General features: G+C 49.6%; 8 protein-coding genes across 8 annotated transcripts; 3 read left to right on the forward strand and 5 right to left on the reverse strand.

Moving 5' to 3' along the window:
* Positions 1 to 1156: 1156 nt before the first annotated feature.
* On the forward strand, positions 1157 to 2839 carry zrfC (putative ZIP Zinc transporter; the record flags this gene model as incomplete). Its single annotated transcript, XM_046091481.1, has 4 exons — positions 1157 to 1497; positions 1553 to 1684; positions 1752 to 1992; positions 2060 to 2839. 4 exons carry the CDS (start codon positions 1157 to 1159, stop codon positions 2837 to 2839), a joined length of 1494 nt encoding a protein of 497 aa, XP_045947458.1.
* An 869-nt stretch (positions 2840 to 3708) lies between these two features.
* Positions 3709 to 4317, reverse strand: LDX57_009747 (uncharacterized protein; the record flags this gene model as incomplete). The annotated part of the gene is made up of 1 exon (XM_046091482.1): positions 3709 to 4317. One exon carries the CDS (start codon positions 4315 to 4317, stop codon positions 3709 to 3711), a length of 609 nt encoding a protein of 202 aa, XP_045947459.1.
* A 1094-nt stretch (positions 4318 to 5411) lies between these two features.
* Positions 5412 to 5906, reverse strand: LDX57_009748 (uncharacterized protein; the record flags this gene model as incomplete). The annotated part of the gene is made up of 1 exon (XM_046091483.1): positions 5412 to 5906. One exon carries the CDS (start codon positions 5904 to 5906, stop codon positions 5412 to 5414), a length of 495 nt encoding a protein of 164 aa, XP_045947460.1.
* Positions 5907 to 6585: 679 nt separating this feature from the next.
* On the reverse strand, positions 6586 to 8152 carry LDX57_009749 (glycoside hydrolase family 76 protein; the record flags this gene model as incomplete). Its single annotated transcript, XM_046091484.1, has 4 exons — positions 6586 to 7155; positions 7213 to 7662; positions 7750 to 7997; positions 8053 to 8152. The coding sequence occupies 4 exons, from the start codon at positions 8150 to 8152 to the stop codon at positions 6586 to 6588; spliced, it is 1368 nt and encodes a 455-aa protein (XP_045947461.1).
* Positions 8153 to 8713: 561 nt separating this feature from the next.
* LDX57_009750 (uncharacterized protein) lies at positions 8714 to 9561 on the reverse strand (the record flags this gene model as incomplete). Its single annotated transcript, XM_046091485.1, has 3 exons — positions 8714 to 8916; positions 8974 to 9414; positions 9474 to 9561. 3 exons carry the CDS (start codon positions 9559 to 9561, stop codon positions 8714 to 8716), a joined length of 732 nt encoding a protein of 243 aa, XP_045947462.1.
* A 596-nt stretch (positions 9562 to 10157) lies between these two features.
* On the forward strand, positions 10158 to 11486 carry LDX57_009751 (LLM class flavin-dependent oxidoreductase; the record flags this gene model as incomplete). The annotated part of the gene is made up of 1 exon (XM_046091486.1): positions 10158 to 11486. The coding sequence occupies one exon, from the start codon at positions 10158 to 10160 to the stop codon at positions 11484 to 11486; it is 1329 nt and encodes a 442-aa protein (XP_045947463.1).
* A 287-nt stretch (positions 11487 to 11773) lies between these two features.
* On the forward strand, positions 11774 to 12565 carry LDX57_009752 (uncharacterized protein; the record flags this gene model as incomplete). Its single annotated transcript, XM_046091487.1, has 1 exon — positions 11774 to 12565. One exon carries the CDS (start codon positions 11774 to 11776, stop codon positions 12563 to 12565), a length of 792 nt encoding a protein of 263 aa, XP_045947464.1.
* A 1744-nt stretch (positions 12566 to 14309) lies between these two features.
* On the reverse strand, positions 14310 to 15493 carry LDX57_009753 (uncharacterized protein; the record flags this gene model as incomplete). The annotated part of the gene is made up of 1 exon (XM_046091488.1): positions 14310 to 15493. The coding sequence occupies exon 1, from the start codon at positions 15369 to 15371 to the stop codon at positions 14310 to 14312; it is 1062 nt and encodes a 353-aa protein (XP_045947465.1). The 5' UTR covers positions 15372 to 15493.
* Between the last annotated feature and the right edge of the window lie 4278 nt (positions 15494 to 19771).

The raw sequence follows: 19771 nt of genomic DNA on the forward strand, positions 1-19771 counted from the left end.
GGTTATTATTGAAATTGAGCTCTATAGGGGCCCTGCAGGTTCTTAGCATCGTAAGCTTGCTAGTCGCTACGCCGCTGCGCCTCTAAAGCCCTCTCCTATAAATAGTGAGGAAGATCTGAATGGGGTGTGGTGGTTCGACCGCGTTGTCGTTCGTGGCTGATACCAAGTTGAATTGAAATTTCTGAATTGAGGGTCTACCGAACCACGAGGTGATTCAGTGCGCCCCGGATATCAGATCGCTCTCTCGAGAAAAATGCCAAGGAGGACCTTGATAGACGCTCTCCTCCAACAGAGCCATGCCCGTTGAAAGTTCCTTCGGTGGAACGATTCCCACCCCTAACATTCCAATGTCAACGGGCCATCCCGACAGCAGCAGCCGATGTTACATTGTCCTCCATGCGAGGGAATATCTCCGAAGACGTGCCTACTCCATCGACCACACGATGCCCAACACAGTATCAACGATCTTCTGCCCATCACACGAGGCACCAACAATTGCCATTAAACCCGAATGTCCAGGAAGACGACAGAAAGTGCCAAGACCTCCTCTCTGCCAAGGCTTGGTACGAGGACCTTGCGAGCAATAAGCTATGGAGTATAATCACGCTGACGTCCAATGCCCGTAGAGTCTCACGATCTTGGTTCCTCTGGTCGCTCTTGGCAGGTGTCCATGATACACGGTCTTATCCTTGGCAACGGACACCTTGGTAGTTAGTCTCGATGTAGGGCCTGTTTGGAAATTTCTGCGTGCGCGGAAGTGTCAGCAGCTTTCGCCCATAAACGAAGCGAGATCTCACGCATGCTAAACAATGTAGACAAATCCATTTATTACTGTGGATTGAAGCGAAGCTAAACCAAGCTGATCTCGGTGTTCTCCGGTCATAGAGTGGCCGTTACCCAGTAGGATCCATTATCTGTGAGAAACCCGGTGGACGGACCGCCGACAGGCAAACGGATATCAACTTCTTCCGGACTTCTAGACAGGGTCTCATTTATTCACCTCAGCCCTTTGAACACCTTGGGAGAAAGGAATAAGAAGAGACCAAGACATAAATACCAACCCAGGTTGTCGAGCTCTTCTCATCGACCTCGCACTGTTCCTTTCTTTCATCTCCCAACTCTCCCCTACCCCACGACCCTAGGAACAAAGCCCATCATGTTCCGAAGCCTCCTTCCCATACTCCTCGTCGTCGGCGCCGTGTATGCGCAAACGGCGTCCTATAGCGGCTGCCATAGCCACGGAAGCATCGAGTACTGCTTTGGTCCTGATGGCGAGGAGACTGCCATGTCGACGCAGGCTACGGCCACCGCGACGTCCGTGACTGCCAGTACGACCGCATCTGCGGACTCATCTGCTATCACGGGGTGCCACAACCACGGAAATGATGTGTATTGCATCGAAAGCGACGGGTCCGAGGTCCAAGTGTCTTTGGAGTCGACTCCGACGGGTGAACTGCCGGCACAGTACACGGGGTGTCACTCCCACGGGGGGGATCGGTACGTTGCGCTATACTTTATCATTGAGAGGGGTAGTAGCTGACAAACTGTGTAGATTCTGTATGGATCCCGACGGCAATGATGTCCAGATCCTTGCGGAAGGCGAGTCCACGTCGGACAGTGATAGCGGGGACAGCGAGTCTGGGGAGTCTGCGGGTCAGAACTGTCATTTCCATGCTGGTGTTGAGTATGTTTGCCTTCGTTTTCCTCTCTTTCCCCCCGCTCTTATCGATCATAACTCATAAATCTCGTAGACACTGTGTCGGAGCTGGCGAGTCTGAACACTCTAGCGAGCCGTCCTGCGGCGTGCAGACCCGTGACTACGATATGCCCTTGCGAATCGGCACGCTGTTCGTTATTCTCGTCACCAGCGCCCTGGGTGTCTTCCTGCCCATGCTGCTGGTAAAGCTACCCTCGCAGAAGATCAACGTGATGTTTTCGACTGTGATCAAGCAGTTTGGAACGGGTGTGATTCTATCGACGGCGTTTGTCCATGTTCGTCCTCCCTCTCTCCCCCCCTCAATGTACCAGAGTAAGGTAAAGCTAACACCGCACTGAACAGCTCTACACCCACGCCAATCTCATGTTCACCAACAACTGCCTCGGCGAGCTCGAGTACGAGGGAACCACCTCGGCGATCGTCATGGCAGGAATCCTCCTCTCCTTCCTCACCGAATACATTGGACACCGGATCCTCCTCGCCCGACACGGCAGACACGGCGCCACTGCAGCACACACACCAGACAGCGAAACCATAACTGAGAACGGACACAAAACCGACGCCGTTCAACAACCTGGGGCCCACACGCTCGCGCATCTCGGCCACAGCCACGGCCCGCACGACCCAACCCAACCGAACACTAAACTCTCGGTGCTGGTCATGGAAGCCGGCGTCATCTTCCACAGCATCCTGATCGGGCTCACGCTCGTCGTGGCCGGTGACTCCTTCTACAAGACACTACTGGTGGTGATCGTCTTCCACCAGTTCTTCGAGGGCCTGGCGCTAGGCGCGCGCATCGCCGTTTTGCCCGGCAAGGTCTTCCCAAGCAAAACAATCATGGCGACAGTGTTTGCGCTAATCACGCCCATCGGGATGGCGATTGGCATGGGGGTGATTCATTCGTTTAACGGGAATGAGCGGAGCACGTTGTTGGCGCTGGGGACTTTGGATGCGCTGTCGGCGGGGATTTTGGTCTGGGTAGGACTGGTGGATATGTGGGCGAGAGATTGGGTGATCGAGGGTGGGGAGTTGTTGAATGCCCCCGTGGGCCAGGTGCTTACTGGTGGGGTTTCTTTGATCGCGGGCATGGTGTTGATGTCCTTGTTGGGGAAGTGGGCTTGATGCTCTTGATTGTCTGAGCTCCAAAGTCTGAATTGTGGATGGACTTGATTTATGTCACCTATGGATTAATGCGGGATCGCTATTCTGTAAGGCACAAAACCGTTGAACGTAGATATGTATTAACCAAGAATAAACTGTATGGATTCTAGCTAAGTCCCTATTGAAGATACTAGCTATAGATCAGAGGATTCTGCCAAAAACCGGCTAACGCCATTCGGATGCTCTTCGCTCGCAGACCATTTTCGTGTCAGGATTGATTTACCTATAAGTACCGCATTACAAGGCCGACGATTTGCATAGACAGGATAGCAACCGACATGCGCGTCGTTTAGATCCACTGTAGACATTGTCATTCCCTCCGGATCTTGGTCTTGGGTTGAATCCAAGACAGGCACGGAAATGCTCCTAAAAGTTGGCCATCTGGTCTTCGATCTTTTCAATTGCACATAGGTCATGATGTGCAAAAAGGAACCGAATATTAATATGACCTCTATCCGAAGATCGAGGAATGTATGTAGCTCTTTTGTGATGGGGGTCTTCGGGTTGAATCGTCAGCATCAAAGGGGCTCAAGTGGGCCAAGATTCCTAGATTCTTCTCCGGTATCATTTCTTGTGTATCTGTCCTGTTTGAGATTTTATCGAAAGTATAAGTGAGAATATATTTCAACGAACACCAATTGGGAGTAACCTAACGACAGATGCTAGTAAGGGTGTGATCATGGATATGCGAGCACATCGCGAAGATTTAACATTAAATGGGGTTTGTGCAATCCAATACATCCATGAACCACGTGTTTCAGTTGAGAAGGGTTGATTCCTAATTGGTTGGAACGTATATACAAGAGCCAAAAAGAGTAGAAAAGGCCGTGTTATAAATTGATAGTGAATACACCATCCACAAATTGCTGGTTGTCCCTGCAGGGGGTGTTGGGATCCGAGTTCTTGAACACCGCACCGTCCACTACCTGCGAGGTAGTATTTCCCAAGGAGTCTCTCCGGTAAGTGACCTGAGCAGTTCCGAAAGCCTTCAGGCGCTCCCGTCGAACGCGCTTGGACTCCGCATCCTCCGCACAGATCCTGGGGTAGGCCAGAAACTGTCGGTCGACGTCGGTGGGACACCATTCGGATGGCAGAAGTCCATCTATCACACGACCGTCTTCGTCAAATAGAGGGTGATTTACGCTTTCAAAAGAATCCCCGCTATCACGGGTCTCGGGATGGAGGCAGGATGCAATCATGTTTGTGGCAGAATCGATGATTTCAGAGCGAGGAGCGTCCTGGCTGTCCACAGATACACTGAACAAGAGATGAGAGTGCAGCTGAAGGATAGAGTCCTCGGTGCGAATGTCTTCGTCACGAATCACTTTGGTGTTTTTCCCCTGTGTCATGCGCTCCCAGGCCTCGATATATTCATCTTTCAGCTTTTGGAATAGACCTGGGCCAGTGTAGACTGACACGTATCTGATATACTCAGGCATCTTGCTGGAAGCTTCGTGCGCAGAGTTCAAGGAATAGTTGTTCGTAGAAGTATGTTTCCATTCACAAATGAAACGTAAGAATGTTGTAGTTGATGGAACGGTTGGTGGACAGAGAATAGCTCTACCCATTTATACCGTTTCCAGTTATTTGACTGCTGCCCAGCATGCAGGGTCTTGCCTATAAATCCGCTTTGACTGGCAACAAGTAGATTGAACATCTAGTATCTAACGCGAGCATCCGGAGTGATCTTGTCTTCTTTGTCTCTGTTCTCCATGGCAAATCTAGAATTCTCGACGAAATAACGATGGCTTTACTTGGCATCGTTGGGATTGCTCTGTTCCAGCCCTGCTGTGCTGAAGCGGCTTTTGCGCCTGTACAAATCTAGCGGAAGAGCTAACAAAAACAGATTCGTAGCATAAAGGCCCACAGATAGATCACCGGGTACTGCCGTCATAGGACACTCAGTCTCGAGAAATAATGGCTTTGTTGTGTTTTGCCTAAGACCGTCATTTTTTGATCCGTCAACATAATGGGGTCAGTCACAGAGTCTTGCCGTGCAAGAGCACGCTGTATGCGAGAATTGCCTGCCTGAAAAGTATTTATGTCAGCGCTTCATCCTATGAGTGCGCTATCCTCCGTTGGGGTTTAGGCTATAATCATCTGCGAGCCTGGGAGGCAAGTATCGGGAGGAATTACACGATCTTGAGACAGGGGGCGAGGGAAGAAAAGGGTAACCGACAACATAGTAGATGACAGCTCACAATGAGGACTGGACCGGCTGATGTACCGGAAAATCCCGACCAAATTACTTACTGGGAGTTTTTTTCATACATGGTATTCTCGATAGATTTACGAGCCAAAACAATTTGTTTGCTGGAACCAGTGCGGCTCTTCCTTTCCCCTGGAGGCCCAATAACCAAATCCCTGCGATTGAACTTCCGGTATTTCGTCCAACCTCTGAAAGTGAGAGCCAATTCTCGGAAGAAGCCAATCGAAATTCTTTAGCAAACGCTCAAGTGTTGCTAGCTCCTTCGGGGCTAAGGGGTCTGATTTGGGGGTATAATCGTAGATGGAGATGCTCAATCCCTGCAGATCACCAAACATCCCCGATCCTAGGACCGACGTGATTTGGTCGAAAGCGGGCCAACCTTCGATGCGATCTCGGGCCGTCCCGACCAGGCGGTCGTCGAACAGCTCGAGGGTCAAATCCAGTAGAAGGCCGGTCACTCGAGACAAGCGAGGCCGCGGGAACCAACTGAGGGAAAAAGCGCAATAACACGGTGCTCTCGACGTGAAAGATGTTCGAATATAGCAGGTCGATGGTTTCCACGTAGGCTTGTTGGCAGGCGAGCAGCCATCCCATGGCGCCCACGCGGCAAATAGTCGGCACGCCCGACATCGTGCAACAGATTCCCCGGCCAGAGCGACAGGAGTCGTAAGGGTTCCGATGACAGACCGAACCCCACCACCGCCATTCCTGCGGCTCCGACGTTTTGGGATCGTCAGTCATTTTCGCCACGAAATCGATGCCGGCGTGGAATTTGGGATTGGTACCACGGCAGTCGGGTCCGGAATATCGGAAATCCATGTGGTACGTGCGACTGCCAAAGGCATGGGCATAGATCTTGCGCCGAATCTCGGGCGGAAGTCGCGTGAAAAAGGAGCTTGGAGAGGAATGGGAGACGGCTGTCGATAGAGGCTGCGCTGGGAGATGTTTACTCTTCGGAGGAGAATGCTGGCCGCTGATTCCACTGTTGGCGAGTATTTCTCCTCTCCACTCGCCGACGAAGCCAGTCTCGGATGCGACTCATAGAGTCAGACAGGGAGTCAGGCAGACGAAGACGTTCTTGCGGGGATGATGCTGCGAAGAACAGGAGAATGCGAGGAGGCAAGGAAATGGGCATCCTTTCTGGCTCGTTGGTCGCCAATAATGGCAGAACGCGGCCCATCCAACAACCAGGATTAGGTAAGAATCGTAAATCACTGAGAATTTGACCAATGGATCCTGATGCAGGAGTTAGTAGCTATTATGCTTCCTCGTAAGAGGCTTTCACTTAGAGGCTGACAATGCTACGATGTGTGCCATGTGCAGCCCAGGAAGAAAGCTTGATTTTGTGCGAGTATATGGTGAATAAAAACAATGACTATCCCAAACACCGAACCCCCCCAGAGCAAAAGCCAAGGTTGCGAGTTGTATTTACTAGCAAAATATACAGAAAGCAGTCAAGCGGCGGGCCATCCCCCGCCAGATATACAGATCATGATACTCACGATTTCACCAGCCAGCCGACGGCACCAGTGACCGCGGCAATCATGATGACAGTCAGGATCCAAGCTCCGGCCCGGTCGGCCGTTTCAATGGGCGCGGGCTCCGAAGGATCGGAGTCGCCACTGGTCGGAATCTGGGTTTCTTTGGCGTCGGGGTTGTCGTCGATGGTCTTCGGTTGCTGCGTCTTGGAGACCATCAAACTCGCCGTGATACCGCCCAGCGCGGCCATCTGAACCTCCAGCCCTTGCACACCGTCCCACGTCGTCTTGCCCCAAGTCACGCCGCAGAGATTGTCCGATTTGCCCGAGCACTGCTTGCCGATGGCCTCGGCGGAACCATGTAGTTTGGGAATAATCTTCTCGGCTGTGGACGGGACCAAGATGGCGGTGAAAGCCATCCACATGGAAAGATAACCCTTGAAACAGAGCTGGTTGCGATCGCAAGACAAGATGGGCTCGCATGCTACCTCGGACATAACGTTGCCACCGAATTTCTTCGGAAAGAACTTTTGCATGGACGAATCCAGTAAACCGTTCACTCGCTCCAACCATTTGTCGTTGCCATTGGTCTGCATCGCGGGTCAACTTGCAGTCGGATGGTGGATAGGGACGGGATGGAAACTCACGTAGTTGTACATAAACGCAGCGCCTGCCAGATAAGTGCCGTAATTATAGGTCCACTGATCGTTACCAGCATCCTTACAGTTGGCCTCGTTGGACGTAGAGTCGGCGACGTACCACCTCTTGGTCTGCAGCAGCGGCGTGGTGGCCGACCAGTCCCAGATCTTTTCGGCCCAGTCGGCGTAGGTGTCGTTCTTGGTGAAGCGCGCCAGACGTGCGGCCAACTCGAACAGACCGCCGTTAGAGATCGCGTTCTTCATGGTGTAGCCGGCCTGATATGGCCAGATCTGCCAGCGAAGGCCGCCATCGCAGGTGCCCGTATCCCAGCGGTCGACCTGCATGTTGAAGACCACACGGGCCAGCGAGGTCCATGAGGGCTTCCCGTCGATCTCGGGAAAGCCGGTCTCAGACGCCGTGATAGCGGCCAGACCCCAGAACATCTGATCGTCATTTCCCTGCATTCCGCAAAGTTAGCAGGGTCCAGGTTGCAAGCATAAGGTGACGGGGTAACGGGGATAGGGAGGGAGGGGGGGCATGCATACCAGCCACTGGCTGACGTTGTGAGAAAAGAAGTCGTAGTTCTCTCCAGACTGGAACATTAGATCGTGGGAGACGATCTTGTTCTGGGAGTCATCGCCGGAGACTTGCCAGTACTGAATCAGAGTCATAAACATACTGCCGGCGACATACCAGGTGTCGGTCAGTTTGCCGGGAATTCCCTCGGTCTGGTTCTGCTCGTAGAACTTCATCATGGGAGCGACAATAGCCTTGCCCGCCTTCTTCAACGAGTCTGGCGCGGCGACACATTAGCACAGATGTAAATCTACTGGGGAGTTGCGACCTACCATCGCTGGTGGCCACGACGCTGAGGTCGGATAGGGCCGGCTGGGCCTGGAGCAGCAACAGGGCTGCCCCGCATAGTTGACGGGCGGACAGAAAGCGCATTGTCCGGGGAACTCTAGGCTACGGGAGGGGAACAAGTCGGTCAGATATGGAGGAAGGAAGGAAGTCTCTCTCCGCAGACCGACCGGCTTCGAGAAGAGAAAATGCGGCGGCGCCAAATCATCAATTTTAAGGGGGCGCGTCGGCCTCAGCGCCAAGGCTGACAATGCCTGCCTTGGCGCTCAACCGGCAAATCGTCGATCGTGCCGCCCAAGCCGCCAAGCCGCACTAGCCGCCGGCCGGACTAACCCGCTCGATGCGGGCAATTGTTCCGTGGCCGCCCCCGGGTGTGGGAGGATTGGGGGATCGGCAGGGGGGGGGTCGAAGGGACTACGAGTACGATGTACGGTGTACGGTCTACGCGGGAGTTATGAGGAATTGGTACTTCATCATTCTGTGAGAACGTACGGTGTACGGTGTATGTGCTTACGGAGTACTCCGTAGTGCTGACCCCGTGGAACGGTCGCTAAAAATAGAAGGACCCCTTTTTTCGACAGGTCATGTGATCGGGGGCCAAGGCAGCCGCTTTTCCGGCGGTTGGTGCCTCAGGTCAGCCAGGTGCTCCTAGAGGTACTCCTTAAACCATGACACGGCCTGTCCGAATGCCTGCGCCTTCGCATATCTCTGACGACTTTGGCTCAGGTCGCAACGCACCGCAAATCCGTGCTCGACGTGCGAGAATGTGTTGATTTGATACGGTACCTCTAATCGGTCCAAAATCTCTTCGCTCTCATAGCGTTTGGCAGGAGTAAAAACGAAATCCCGGACTGCATGGCTAGGTCAGAAATGACGGTCACGGACTCGAAGATATATGATCATCTCACCAGCGGCAGCAATGCTGAGGGGCCCTTCAATATCCTGGAGTTCCTCGGGCTCTACCATAGTAGGATGAGCGATAAACCCGACGTCTAGCTGGCCTGGTTTGAGATAGCGACACACGTATTTGCCACCAAAGCAGTAACCAACGCCCCCGACGCGCCGGCACCCAAACCTACCACGCATCTCCCGAATCACTGCGTCGATGATGGGCTCGGTCTGCGGCGGCAGATGGTTCTGAACCCAGTCCATGATCTTGAAACCTGCGGGGCGATTAAGCGGTACCGAGTCACCTGTGAAAAGGTCCGGCACCACCACGAAATAGCCCTGGGCGGCGAACTGGTCCGCAATCAGCTGGACATTGATCAACCGGTGGCCAATAACGTCTGTCAGGATCAAGATCGCATCCTGAGTAGACCGGTCGGGAGGATAAGCAAAGTAGGTTGAGACTAGAGCTCTGGTCAGTCAGGCCATCTCGAACCTGCTACCGCGGGCGTGATTCAGTTACTTGTTCCAATGTCTCTGTTCTCTCCCTTGGCATCGCCCTCGTGCAGGGAACCGACTGTGCAGCAATGGGACAGAGCGTTGGATGTCATCCTGGGACTAGAATAGTAGTGATGGCGGACGGGAGGAATAATACAGATTGTGAGTAGAAAGGCAAGCTGGATGAGAGAGACTGTTACACATTAAATGCCCAACATCCTTATATCCACGTTGAGGCGAAAGCTGTTACCGGCATGCCGGACTTAGAGAGCCGCATGTCGGAGAATTATCCCCGGTATATCCGCCCAGGCGCGAGTCCAAAATGCTTAGCATGCGGCCATTCAGGGCTTAAACCCGACTATCGAAGCCTAGCGTCTCTGATAAAGAGATAGCAGATACTAACTCGCTGGTGTTGTGGTGTTGGGGCTCCCAGCGTTAGAAACACCTTGCCTGCAACGGTCATTCTTATCGAGGGAACAAATCAAATTGGTTGGCGTGGACTCTTGACGGTGGAGATCACGTTGAAAGCACGAGAATGTCGTGATCGGACCGGCTGGGATTATCAATATTTGTCATCGCAGCCCCTCGTCTGCAGCTTCGTCTGCGTTTATCACCAACCATAAGGCTCCCCTCTCGGTTCTCACATTGATACCATCCTTCATATATCTGCCTGCATCTGTCTTGATCTTCCCGCGACGAGAAACATAGAATGACGCAACCCAAAACTCTCCATTTGACTGCATTCATGCGGCCGGTGAGCTTGCACAGCGGCGCCTGGCGTTATCCCGGTGCCTTGCCCGACGCTAATTTCAACCTCGCGCATCTCAAATCCTTCATTCGAAAGCTGGAAGACGCCAAATTTGATGCCTTCTTCATGGCCGATCATCTGGCCGTCCTAAACATGCCGATCGAGGCCCTGAGACGCAGTCATACCGTCACCTCCTTTGAGCCGTTCACTCTGCTCTCGGCGTTGTCGGTGGTGACCGACAGGATCGGACTGGCAGCGACCGCTTCGACTACGTACGACGAGCCCTTCCACATTGCCCGGCGCTTTGCCTCCCTTGACCATCTCAGTAACGGCCGGGCCGCCTGGAATATCGTGACCACCGGCAACCCCGAGTCGGCCAAGAACTTCGGGCTGGACGAACACGTCGAGCACGCAGATCGCTACAAGCGGGCGCGAGAATTCTACGATGTGGTGACTGGACTGTGGGATAGCTTCGCTGACGATGCGTTCATCCGGGACCAGGCGACCGGTATATACTTTGACCCCGAGAAACTGCACGTCTTGAACCATAAGGGGGACGAGCTCAAGGTTCGCGGGCCTTTGAACATTGCCCGACCCGTTCAAGGCTGGCCAGTGATTGTGCAGGCCGGACAATCCGAGCCCGGACGACAGCTGGCTGCCGAAACGGCCGAGGCGGTGTTTTGCTCCCCTCGCGATTTGGACGCAGCCCAGGCATTGTACGCCGACATCAAGGGGCGTGCCCAAGCGGCCGGTCGTGATCCCAACCATCTGAAGATCTTGCCCGCGGCCTTTGTAGTAGTAGGGGACACGGTTGAAGAGGCCAAGGCCAAGCGACTTGAGGTCGACAGCTTGGTGCACTACGATAGCACCGTTGCGTCCCTGTCGGTGGCCCTGGGAACCGATGCGTCGGTCTTCGACCCAGACGGGCCTTTACCGTCCGACCTGCCCGAGACAAATGCCAGCAAAACAAGCCGCGCGGCCGTGCTACAGCTGGCGCGAGAGGAAGGACTGACCGTTCGACAACTCGCCCAGCGATACGGCGGTTACTCCGGACTGGCCTTTGTTGGCACCCCCAAGACCATCGCCGATGAGTGGGAGACCTGGTTAGCTACCGAGGCTGCTGACGGGTTTACCGTCACATTTCCCTTCTTGCCGCAAGGTCTCGACGATGTCACCCAGCGACTGATTCCCGAGTTGCAACGCCGTGGCCTCTTCCGTCGCGACTACGAAGGCACGACGTTGCGCGAGCATCTCGGACTTCCGCGTCCAACGAACCGGTATTTCGAGTAGCGTAATGAAGTTATGGCGGTGTGACGATGTTGGAAGTGCGAGAGGTGGGGCCTGATCTGCTGTACATACGATGTGGACCCCTATGAAATATCTAAACATCCTTGGGTATCATCTAGATCTGACGGCGGTCGTGTAAAGGTCTAATAAGGAGGGAAAAGAGAGGGGAAGTCATACCCCGCTCACATGATTGAGGCTCCCTTGCGTGCTTCTCGTCTTCCTCGTCTTCCTCTTCTCTTCCTGCCTTCCAGTCTTCCATCTACCTACCCTCTGCATTCACGCGTTTTAGCATGGCAAGTCTTCCAGACATTCCCGAACTTGGCCTCGTTTTCCCAGCTTCGCCTATCGCAAACGCGGCGTTTGACTATGTCAAGAAACATTGCGACCAGGCGGTCTACAACCACCAGGTTCGCGCTGCTTATTGGGCCCTCGTCATGGTCCGGAAACTCCCGCAGTTCGTCACCAAGCCGCCAAACATGAATATCGTGGTGGTCGCATGCATCTTCCACGACATGGGGCTCGCCAATTCCCCCGAGTTGCTGTCGGCCGACAAGCGCTTCGAAGTTGACGGGGCCAATATAGCGCGTAATTTCATCGAAAACTACATGCAAACCCATGGGCACGCCTCCGATGTCGATGAATGCTGGGGAGAAGCTAGCGTCCAACGAGTCTGGGACGCCATCGCCTTGCATGCCACCTCCTCCATCGCCTTGCATGCAGCACCGGAAGTAGCACTCACCCAAATGGGTGTGGCAGCCGATTTTAGGGGACCGAATTACCCCAACGGTCCCGGACAGCAGAACCTCATCAGCGAGGATGAGTATCATGCCGTGATGCGAGTGTTTCCGCGAGCGGGGTTCACCAGCGAGTGTTTCAAAAGGATTTTGTGTGGCGTATGCCATCGCAAGCCTGCAACAACATATGACAACTGGGCGGGGGCGTTTGGGCTTCAGTTCGGGACGGACGAGACTGAGCAGAGCAAGGAAACGTACAAGCGGAACTGGCAACAGAAGCAGCTGGTAAATGCCCTGTTGCCAAGCATGCAATTTCTCGAGTCCCTCGATGCAACACACAACTCCTGAGGGAAATCGCTGTACTCGGTAGATCAATGGGGGCTGAATGATTCATCATGTTGTGTCAAAGAATCCCTGAGTATACTAGCCGATCAATAGCAGCCTACATATTACCGACCCAAACTGGAACCGCCCTGGGCGTATGCGCGTTCTAGAGCCCCGAAAGGGGAAGAATCGTGGCGAGCATAGGTGTTCCAGGTAGCACAAGAAACAGCACAGTCCGCAGGTTTCCCCTTACGTGCGGACGGGTGGACCTTGATGCGCCTTAAGGGGATGCGATGCGTACTCCGTACGGAGTATGTGTGGTGTATGTACTCCGGAGTACTCCGTCAGTTGCACTCCAAGGATACTAGGTGATTGGGATCGTCTACCAGACCCGCGATTGTCCACTCTACCAGGAAGAATGGCGAATGCTGATTATGAAATCATGGAAATTTCCCCAGTCAAGCTCCACCGACGTTCCCAACCCGTGCTCTGTGAAGTCACTGAAGTGTGAGCCATTGAGCCGAGAATTAATAGGAACCAGAAAGGTTCCTGGTCTGGGTTACGTCGGCCAAGATCCAAATTATGATCATCATTGCCGAAGGTGTGCTTAGACTACAGCTTCGCTCCACGATGCGACGATCATCGGCAGGCGCTTCCGGCCGCCCGCAATGCCCGGGGTCCATCTGCACGAACAAGTGTAGCCCTGTCAGAAAGTGGTAGAAAGCATACACCCCAAGGATCAAACGGAGGAACAATATTGAGAAATAATCAGTGGTTAAGAAGTTCTAGTTTTACTGTACATCCTGCCCCCACGGTAGATGCAAGCACCGCACGATACGTGCCGGGGGATACCTATGGTAACTGAGGAGCAAAATAAACTCCTCCTGTACCCCTATTCAGTTTTCGACCAGAAGATCATTGCACCTATCCCAATAACCACTATTGATCAAACACGTAAGTCCGTCTCGGCATGGTGGACCGCTGGACAGGAAGCATTCTGGATCTCCGTCCAGACTGGCTACTCGGGCACCCCAAGAGGAAGATAAATACCTCGCAATGGAACGCTTGAATCCAGGGCAATTTAAATTCTGAACAGACATCCATTCATTTTCTCCATTCCGTCTACCTTTCGTTCGCTTCTACCACAACAATGAAGATTTCCTTCCTTACTACCTTCACCCTCATTGGCGCTGCCCTTGCCATGCCCGCGGCGGATGCTAAACAAAAGACGGTAAATTCGGTCGACCATTCTATTGATTGAGCAGTAAGAGCTGACTACTTGACCAAGATTCCGGTCGGCCAGCCCTGTACAAAAGACGGAAACATGGGTATCTGCGCAAAGGGAGGGTTCTGCTTGGTATGTAAACCCTGTGCGGCCAGCTCGCGGAGACGAAAGACTAACGGATCAAAAAACAGCAAAAGGAAAACGCAAAGCAGGGCGTTTGCAAGCCGGGAAACTGAATGAACCGTCATGACCCTTGAGAGGGCTGCTGGAAAGCCACCTGCGAGGTGCTAAAGCGCCCTAAAAAATCACAAGGATCGTACACCTACACCATATACATTAATTCTATTTCTTGGTAATGGAATCCACTGCAAACTCGAACTTGAGACTTTTGCATTGTAGCATGGCATGCCAGTCCTATCCAGCGACTATTATTGGACCTGTAACTAGTTCCAATATCCTTGAATCCCAATCTTAACACAGGGTCTCTTGTCTCACTGAATTCCAATAGACATCGTTCATTCAAATGTTCATGGCATTCACATGTCAGATTGCGACTTCGGGGTAGCATTGATACCTCTCGTCTCTTCGATCCCATCCTACTCCTTGATGCACGGTCAACAGATTTGTCGGATCCACCCTTTCTTTGATCTGGAGCAGATGGTGGTAGTTTTCTTCCCCCCAAAATGCCCCGATCGGATCTGGCTCGAATGGGTCGGCTTCGTTCTGATAAGCCCCGGAGGCCGGGGTGAAGTCCCGCAAGGCTCCCAGGGCGTCATGGGTAGACTGCCAAGTCTGGTTGACAAGTCTAGGCTGCGTGACAAGGCCATCATAGGGACGCAGGTGGATGACGTGCCACAGGGTGTCACGCCAGGCAGGCGTGACCGACGAAGCCCCGGGGCCTCCAGGCTGATCTGATCGCGGCAGGCGCTTTGAGTATAAGGTGGGTGCCGTGACGCTGATGAATAAGGGCGATATAGATAGCAAGGTGTTCTCCTGGCTGCTGGTCAGAATGTCATTTAAAATCGACGAGAGCTGCCGCTGATTGTCATCGCCAACAAACGACTCTCGCCGCACAAGGCGGGACGACATGGCCAGCGAGCCGCTGGGTTGTCCAAGCTTTGCGACGGCTGCAAACCCCTTGAGAATGCCGAAAAAAGTGTCAACTGTGGTGACATTTGCCTGCGTGATTGTGCCACTCTGTCGGGCAAAGTCGAGCACCGGCTTCATGGACGCCTCGGCGTCGGAATGATTGAGCATGGAGGTTGCCAAGACCAGATTCGAAATATGGCTTCCCAGGACCCCCGGTGAGATGTATCCTCCCCAGCCTTCGGACGCCCATTTATCGGCGTTGGCCACCAGGATTGAGAGAAATGTCTTTGCGCTGGCAGCATCGAGGCTGGCCAAGGACACCTGGGCCAGCTGCATTGGCTTTTCTTCGTGCACTAGGGTGCTCATTTCCATCACCACACCAAAAGTACCTCCTCCGCCTCCCCTAAGGGCAAAGAAGATGTCTTGGTTCTGACATCGGTTAGCCGTGACGTAGGTGCCATTGGGCAGGACAACCTTGAGCTGTTGAGCGTTGTCCACGCCGAGGCCTGACATCATCAATCAGCCTATCTTGCCACTAAGATTTGAATAGGTCTTGAACCATACCAAGCTCATTAGACAGCATACTATGTCCTCCACCGGTGATCCACCCCCCAGCCGCGCCAACGCTACTAGATGTGCCACCTAGACCTCGCCATGACCCTGATATTGGGTCCCTCCTACCGACTCGCGACCCGGACCTGGACGGTTCCGGGTCCAAGCTTTACGACCCGGACCAACCCTCAGGGTCATAAAATTTCGTCAGGGTCACCCTGACTACGACCCTGACTACTCTGAATTGCATAATTCTTTTACGCCTTTCCTGATTAGGATGGATAAATTCGCTGACATATCATTATATATTACTGTTTCTTATACCTGTTCTGTATGTCTAATTACGATTCTATTGATTTTGATCCACCCCCTATGTAATCTTTTGAAATAGGTCTTTTAAATAAGTCTACTAACATGGTAATATTAAGCATGCCCTCTTTTGGGCCTAAGATAAATGTTGTAGTGTGTTATATGGAAAGTTGATAAAATTAGTATGTAAGAATGCGGAAATATATTTTGAATATATAATATAGTTGCACCATATCCCGCAGAACTTGAGCATTACCTATATTTGCCCCCCAAAATATCTGAAAAGAGCTATATTAGACGAAATTATTATCATTATAATCATTATTATACTGTTTACATTTTATCTATATAGCAATTTACTCTTTTACCCAGCTAGTATTAAGACTACTGTGGTATGATTCCTACGGGATGAGATTCAGGAAAAAGAATTCCCTTCTAACTGTCCGCCTAACTACTCTATGGGTCACCTTGGCTACCCTGAGGGTCATCCTGACTATCCTGAGGGTCACCCTGACTACCCTGAGGGTCACCCTGACTACCCTGAGGATCATCCAATTAGCTTGAGGATTTGAATAAAAAGCGGGCCTTAGATATGATCTATCAAGTAAACAATCAGACAATCTGGAATCAGTATATACCTCTATCCCTAAGTCTCTTCTCCCAACCCTGAGGGAAAATCTCAGTAAGTCCTTTTTTATACACAGCTTCAATAGACTTCATCAGAGCCCACAAATGGGCCTAACTCTTGGGCCCATGGCCCAACCCACTGTGGGCTGATGGCCCAGATTTCAGGCCCAAGCCCAACCATCAGGCCCACGATGGGCCCCCAATGGGCCCCCGCAAAAGCCCAATTTTGCATAAAATCTTGGTCTTGACGTTCATAAAGCTGCTAAATAATCAAGATAAAATACTGTTTTTTACATCTGTTCCAGTTTGTCGACTGAACTTCTTTGTAACCTTGTCTAAAGTAGTAGGAAATTCTAGGAAATCCTCTTCGAATTAAAGAAAGTAAAGCTTATTTTAAGCTATTTACTTATAAAAATGTTATATTCCGATTGTTATGGTGGTGTACGGGTGGTTCGTAGATGAAATTAATGTAAACTTGTCTAGATATATATTTCAAATATAAAAGAATGTGTGTATCTTCTTGACAAGAGAAAAAATAAAAAAGAAATTACTTCTGCTTACTCTGATTTGTTCATTCTTTACACGAAATGAAAGCTCATTTTCTCTATTTTAGAATTCTAATCATAAACGACAGTATAAAGAAATGAATTTGAAAGAATTTAGCTCTTTGTATCAGTATTCTATCTATATATCTGACCGGATGAAAATATTTTGAGGGTATCTAAAACCAAGTTGGGCTGGGAATGGGCTATCAGTGGGCTCTTGCGGGCTGTTCGTGGGCTTTCGTGGGCTTTCGTGGGCTTTCATGGGCTTTCATGGGCTTTCGTGGGCTCTTTGTGGGGTTTCCTGGGCTATTCATGGGCCCTAATGGGCTTTGTTGGGCTTTGTTGGGCCTCGTTGGGCCAAATACACTTCACTTGTGATATGTAGGCTTGTTTGTGTGACTTACTATCAATAGCTAAGTAAATCAAATTATTAGAAATCCTTCTTCTAATCATGTATCTATCTCCTTTACCCTTCTTTTTTTCTTTATTTATATGTTGTATACTTACTTTATCATGTCTCAAAGCCAGCAATCTGACTTTGCATCATCTTTTTATGATACAAAAATAAATAATCTAACGTTTCTAACTTCTTCAAATCACGCAATTACTCCATCTGGCAGCCAGCATCCATTTGATGCCTTTGATCCTTCAGCTTCTTCATTTATTCGACCAACTATTCCTCTTATAATTCTATTCTCTCTTGAACGCGTCGGGCCTGATCAAAAAAAGGCATATGTGCTTTACAACAAAATGACTCATAATGAATGGGTAGACTGATAATTACAAACTGATTATGAATCTAAAAGCAAGATACATTGAGACTCAAATCATCTTTCAGATATTTGGAAGCAATATGATTAGGTTGCCTCTAATATAGACGGCGCCCCAAAGGTTATGTATAAACGCTACAGTCAAATCCTTGAACATTCTTACTCTACAAAAAAAGACATTAAAAGAAAGGAAGGGCGTCATGGCTTATCAACAATGACAAGACACCTAAAAACCGCTGCGTGTCAACGGTTTGAAAACAGACAGAAAAATGAAATCATAAAATTTCTACAAAAAAGAATATATCTAATATTCTATTACTATACTTTTTTAACTAATAATTAATTATTCTACTAAAAATCTGCTCCGATTGACGTTCCTTTCTCACAACCAACCTAAAAAAAAAAGATTTCCTCATTTCTTACAATCAATCGACTTCCCTTTTATCTAATCGAACATTCAACATTTATAAACTTGATTAAGATGACCCACAATGCATCCAATATGTCATAAATCCCATCTACAATAACGATCCGTCGTCGGCTAGAAATGCTAGTCAAAGATCGGCAACAAAAGGTTTTTAGGATGCTTTCTTCAGATTCAAAGATATCAATTGCGCTTGATAATTGGACATCTCCATTTTCCTAGACATTTCTAGCTATAATTGACTACTTTATTGATGTTGATTGGATATATTGAGAAGTACTTCTTGGCTTTAAACCTTTTCATGAAGCATATACTGGTTTGAACATAAACAGTGTTATTCTTGAAACATTAAATAATCATCAGATTCAAAATTAGATCTTTGAATTAACCAATGATAATACATCAAATAACAAAACACTGATTGATTCCCTCCAGCAGACTTTATCTAATGATATTAATATTATCTAAACTTCTTGTCTTGCTCATGTTATCCAACTTAGCCTAAACCAGCTTCTTGACCGTCTCAAAGCAGTTTCACAAAACAATACTACAAAAACAAAGTGAACTGATCGACTGTCATTTTCAATCAAAACAAATACACAACATCAGAAGCATGAAGTCTCTTATACCTTGAACAAGGTTCGCTCTCTAACAATTTATATCCACGGAAGTCCTTCACATCGAGAGACATTCAATAATCTTTAAACAAACGGTCTCAAGCTTTCATCAATCCAAAATGTAAAAACTCGATAGAATTCAATCTTTCTCATGCTTCGTCGCGCGAAACGACTTCGCGATATCTTTATACAATTTTGTGCAGACTATGACTGCGAAAAGATGATACCAAATAATGAAAAGTGGCGCCAAATCAACTATCTTCTTTATATTATTAAACCGTTCTTTTTTTATACAACAGAGCTATCAAAGACTCGAGAGATTACAATATATCTTGTCTTCAAGATCTATAATGCGTTCTTTGAACATCTTGAAAAACTAATGAAGCAGCTCCGACAAAAATGTGTTTCATAGAAAAAACAGATGCTTGATTCTCTTAAAACTGATCAATCAAAGCTTGATAAATATTACTCATAGACAGATAAAGTTAAACCACATATCTATGCGATTAGCACAATGCTTGTCCCTAATAACAAATTCCAATTCTTTTTATCTGATAACTGGAATAAATAATGACATGAACTTTACCAGATATCTTTCCAAGAAACTCTGATTCTTTATCAAGAATGTCTCTCTACTATTCAAGGCTCTACTATTCCCCTTACCACAGCTAGACCAAACTCAAGATTTAAAAAAATGTTGAATGAGCATAAACCACAATCAAAGCCAATGAAAAATGAAATGACTCAATATCTTGATAGTGATATATTAAATACATTATTTTTCTTAACCATATACTAATATCCTTAAAAATACTATTGACATGGAGTCCCTTCAATTCTGGAAAGACAATGAATATCAATTTCCAACTATTGCAGCCCTTGCACGGAATATTCTCTCTATTTCAGCAACAGATGCTGGTGTTAAACGACTTTTCAATACTGCTTGAGATATCTGTCATTACCGCCGCGGTCGAATGAAATCTGAAACAATTAAAGAGATTATGATGTTTTTTTGTACATCAAGATTTGATTTCAAAGAACAAGAGGCAAAATTTCTCAGGGAATTCTTCTC

The sequence above is a fragment of the Aspergillus melleus genome (genome assembly GCF_016097325.1).
Source record: "Aspergillus melleus strain CBS 546.65 chromosome Unknown contig5, whole genome shotgun sequence".
Taxonomy (NCBI): domain Eukaryota; kingdom Fungi; phylum Ascomycota; class Eurotiomycetes; order Eurotiales; family Aspergillaceae; genus Aspergillus; species Aspergillus melleus.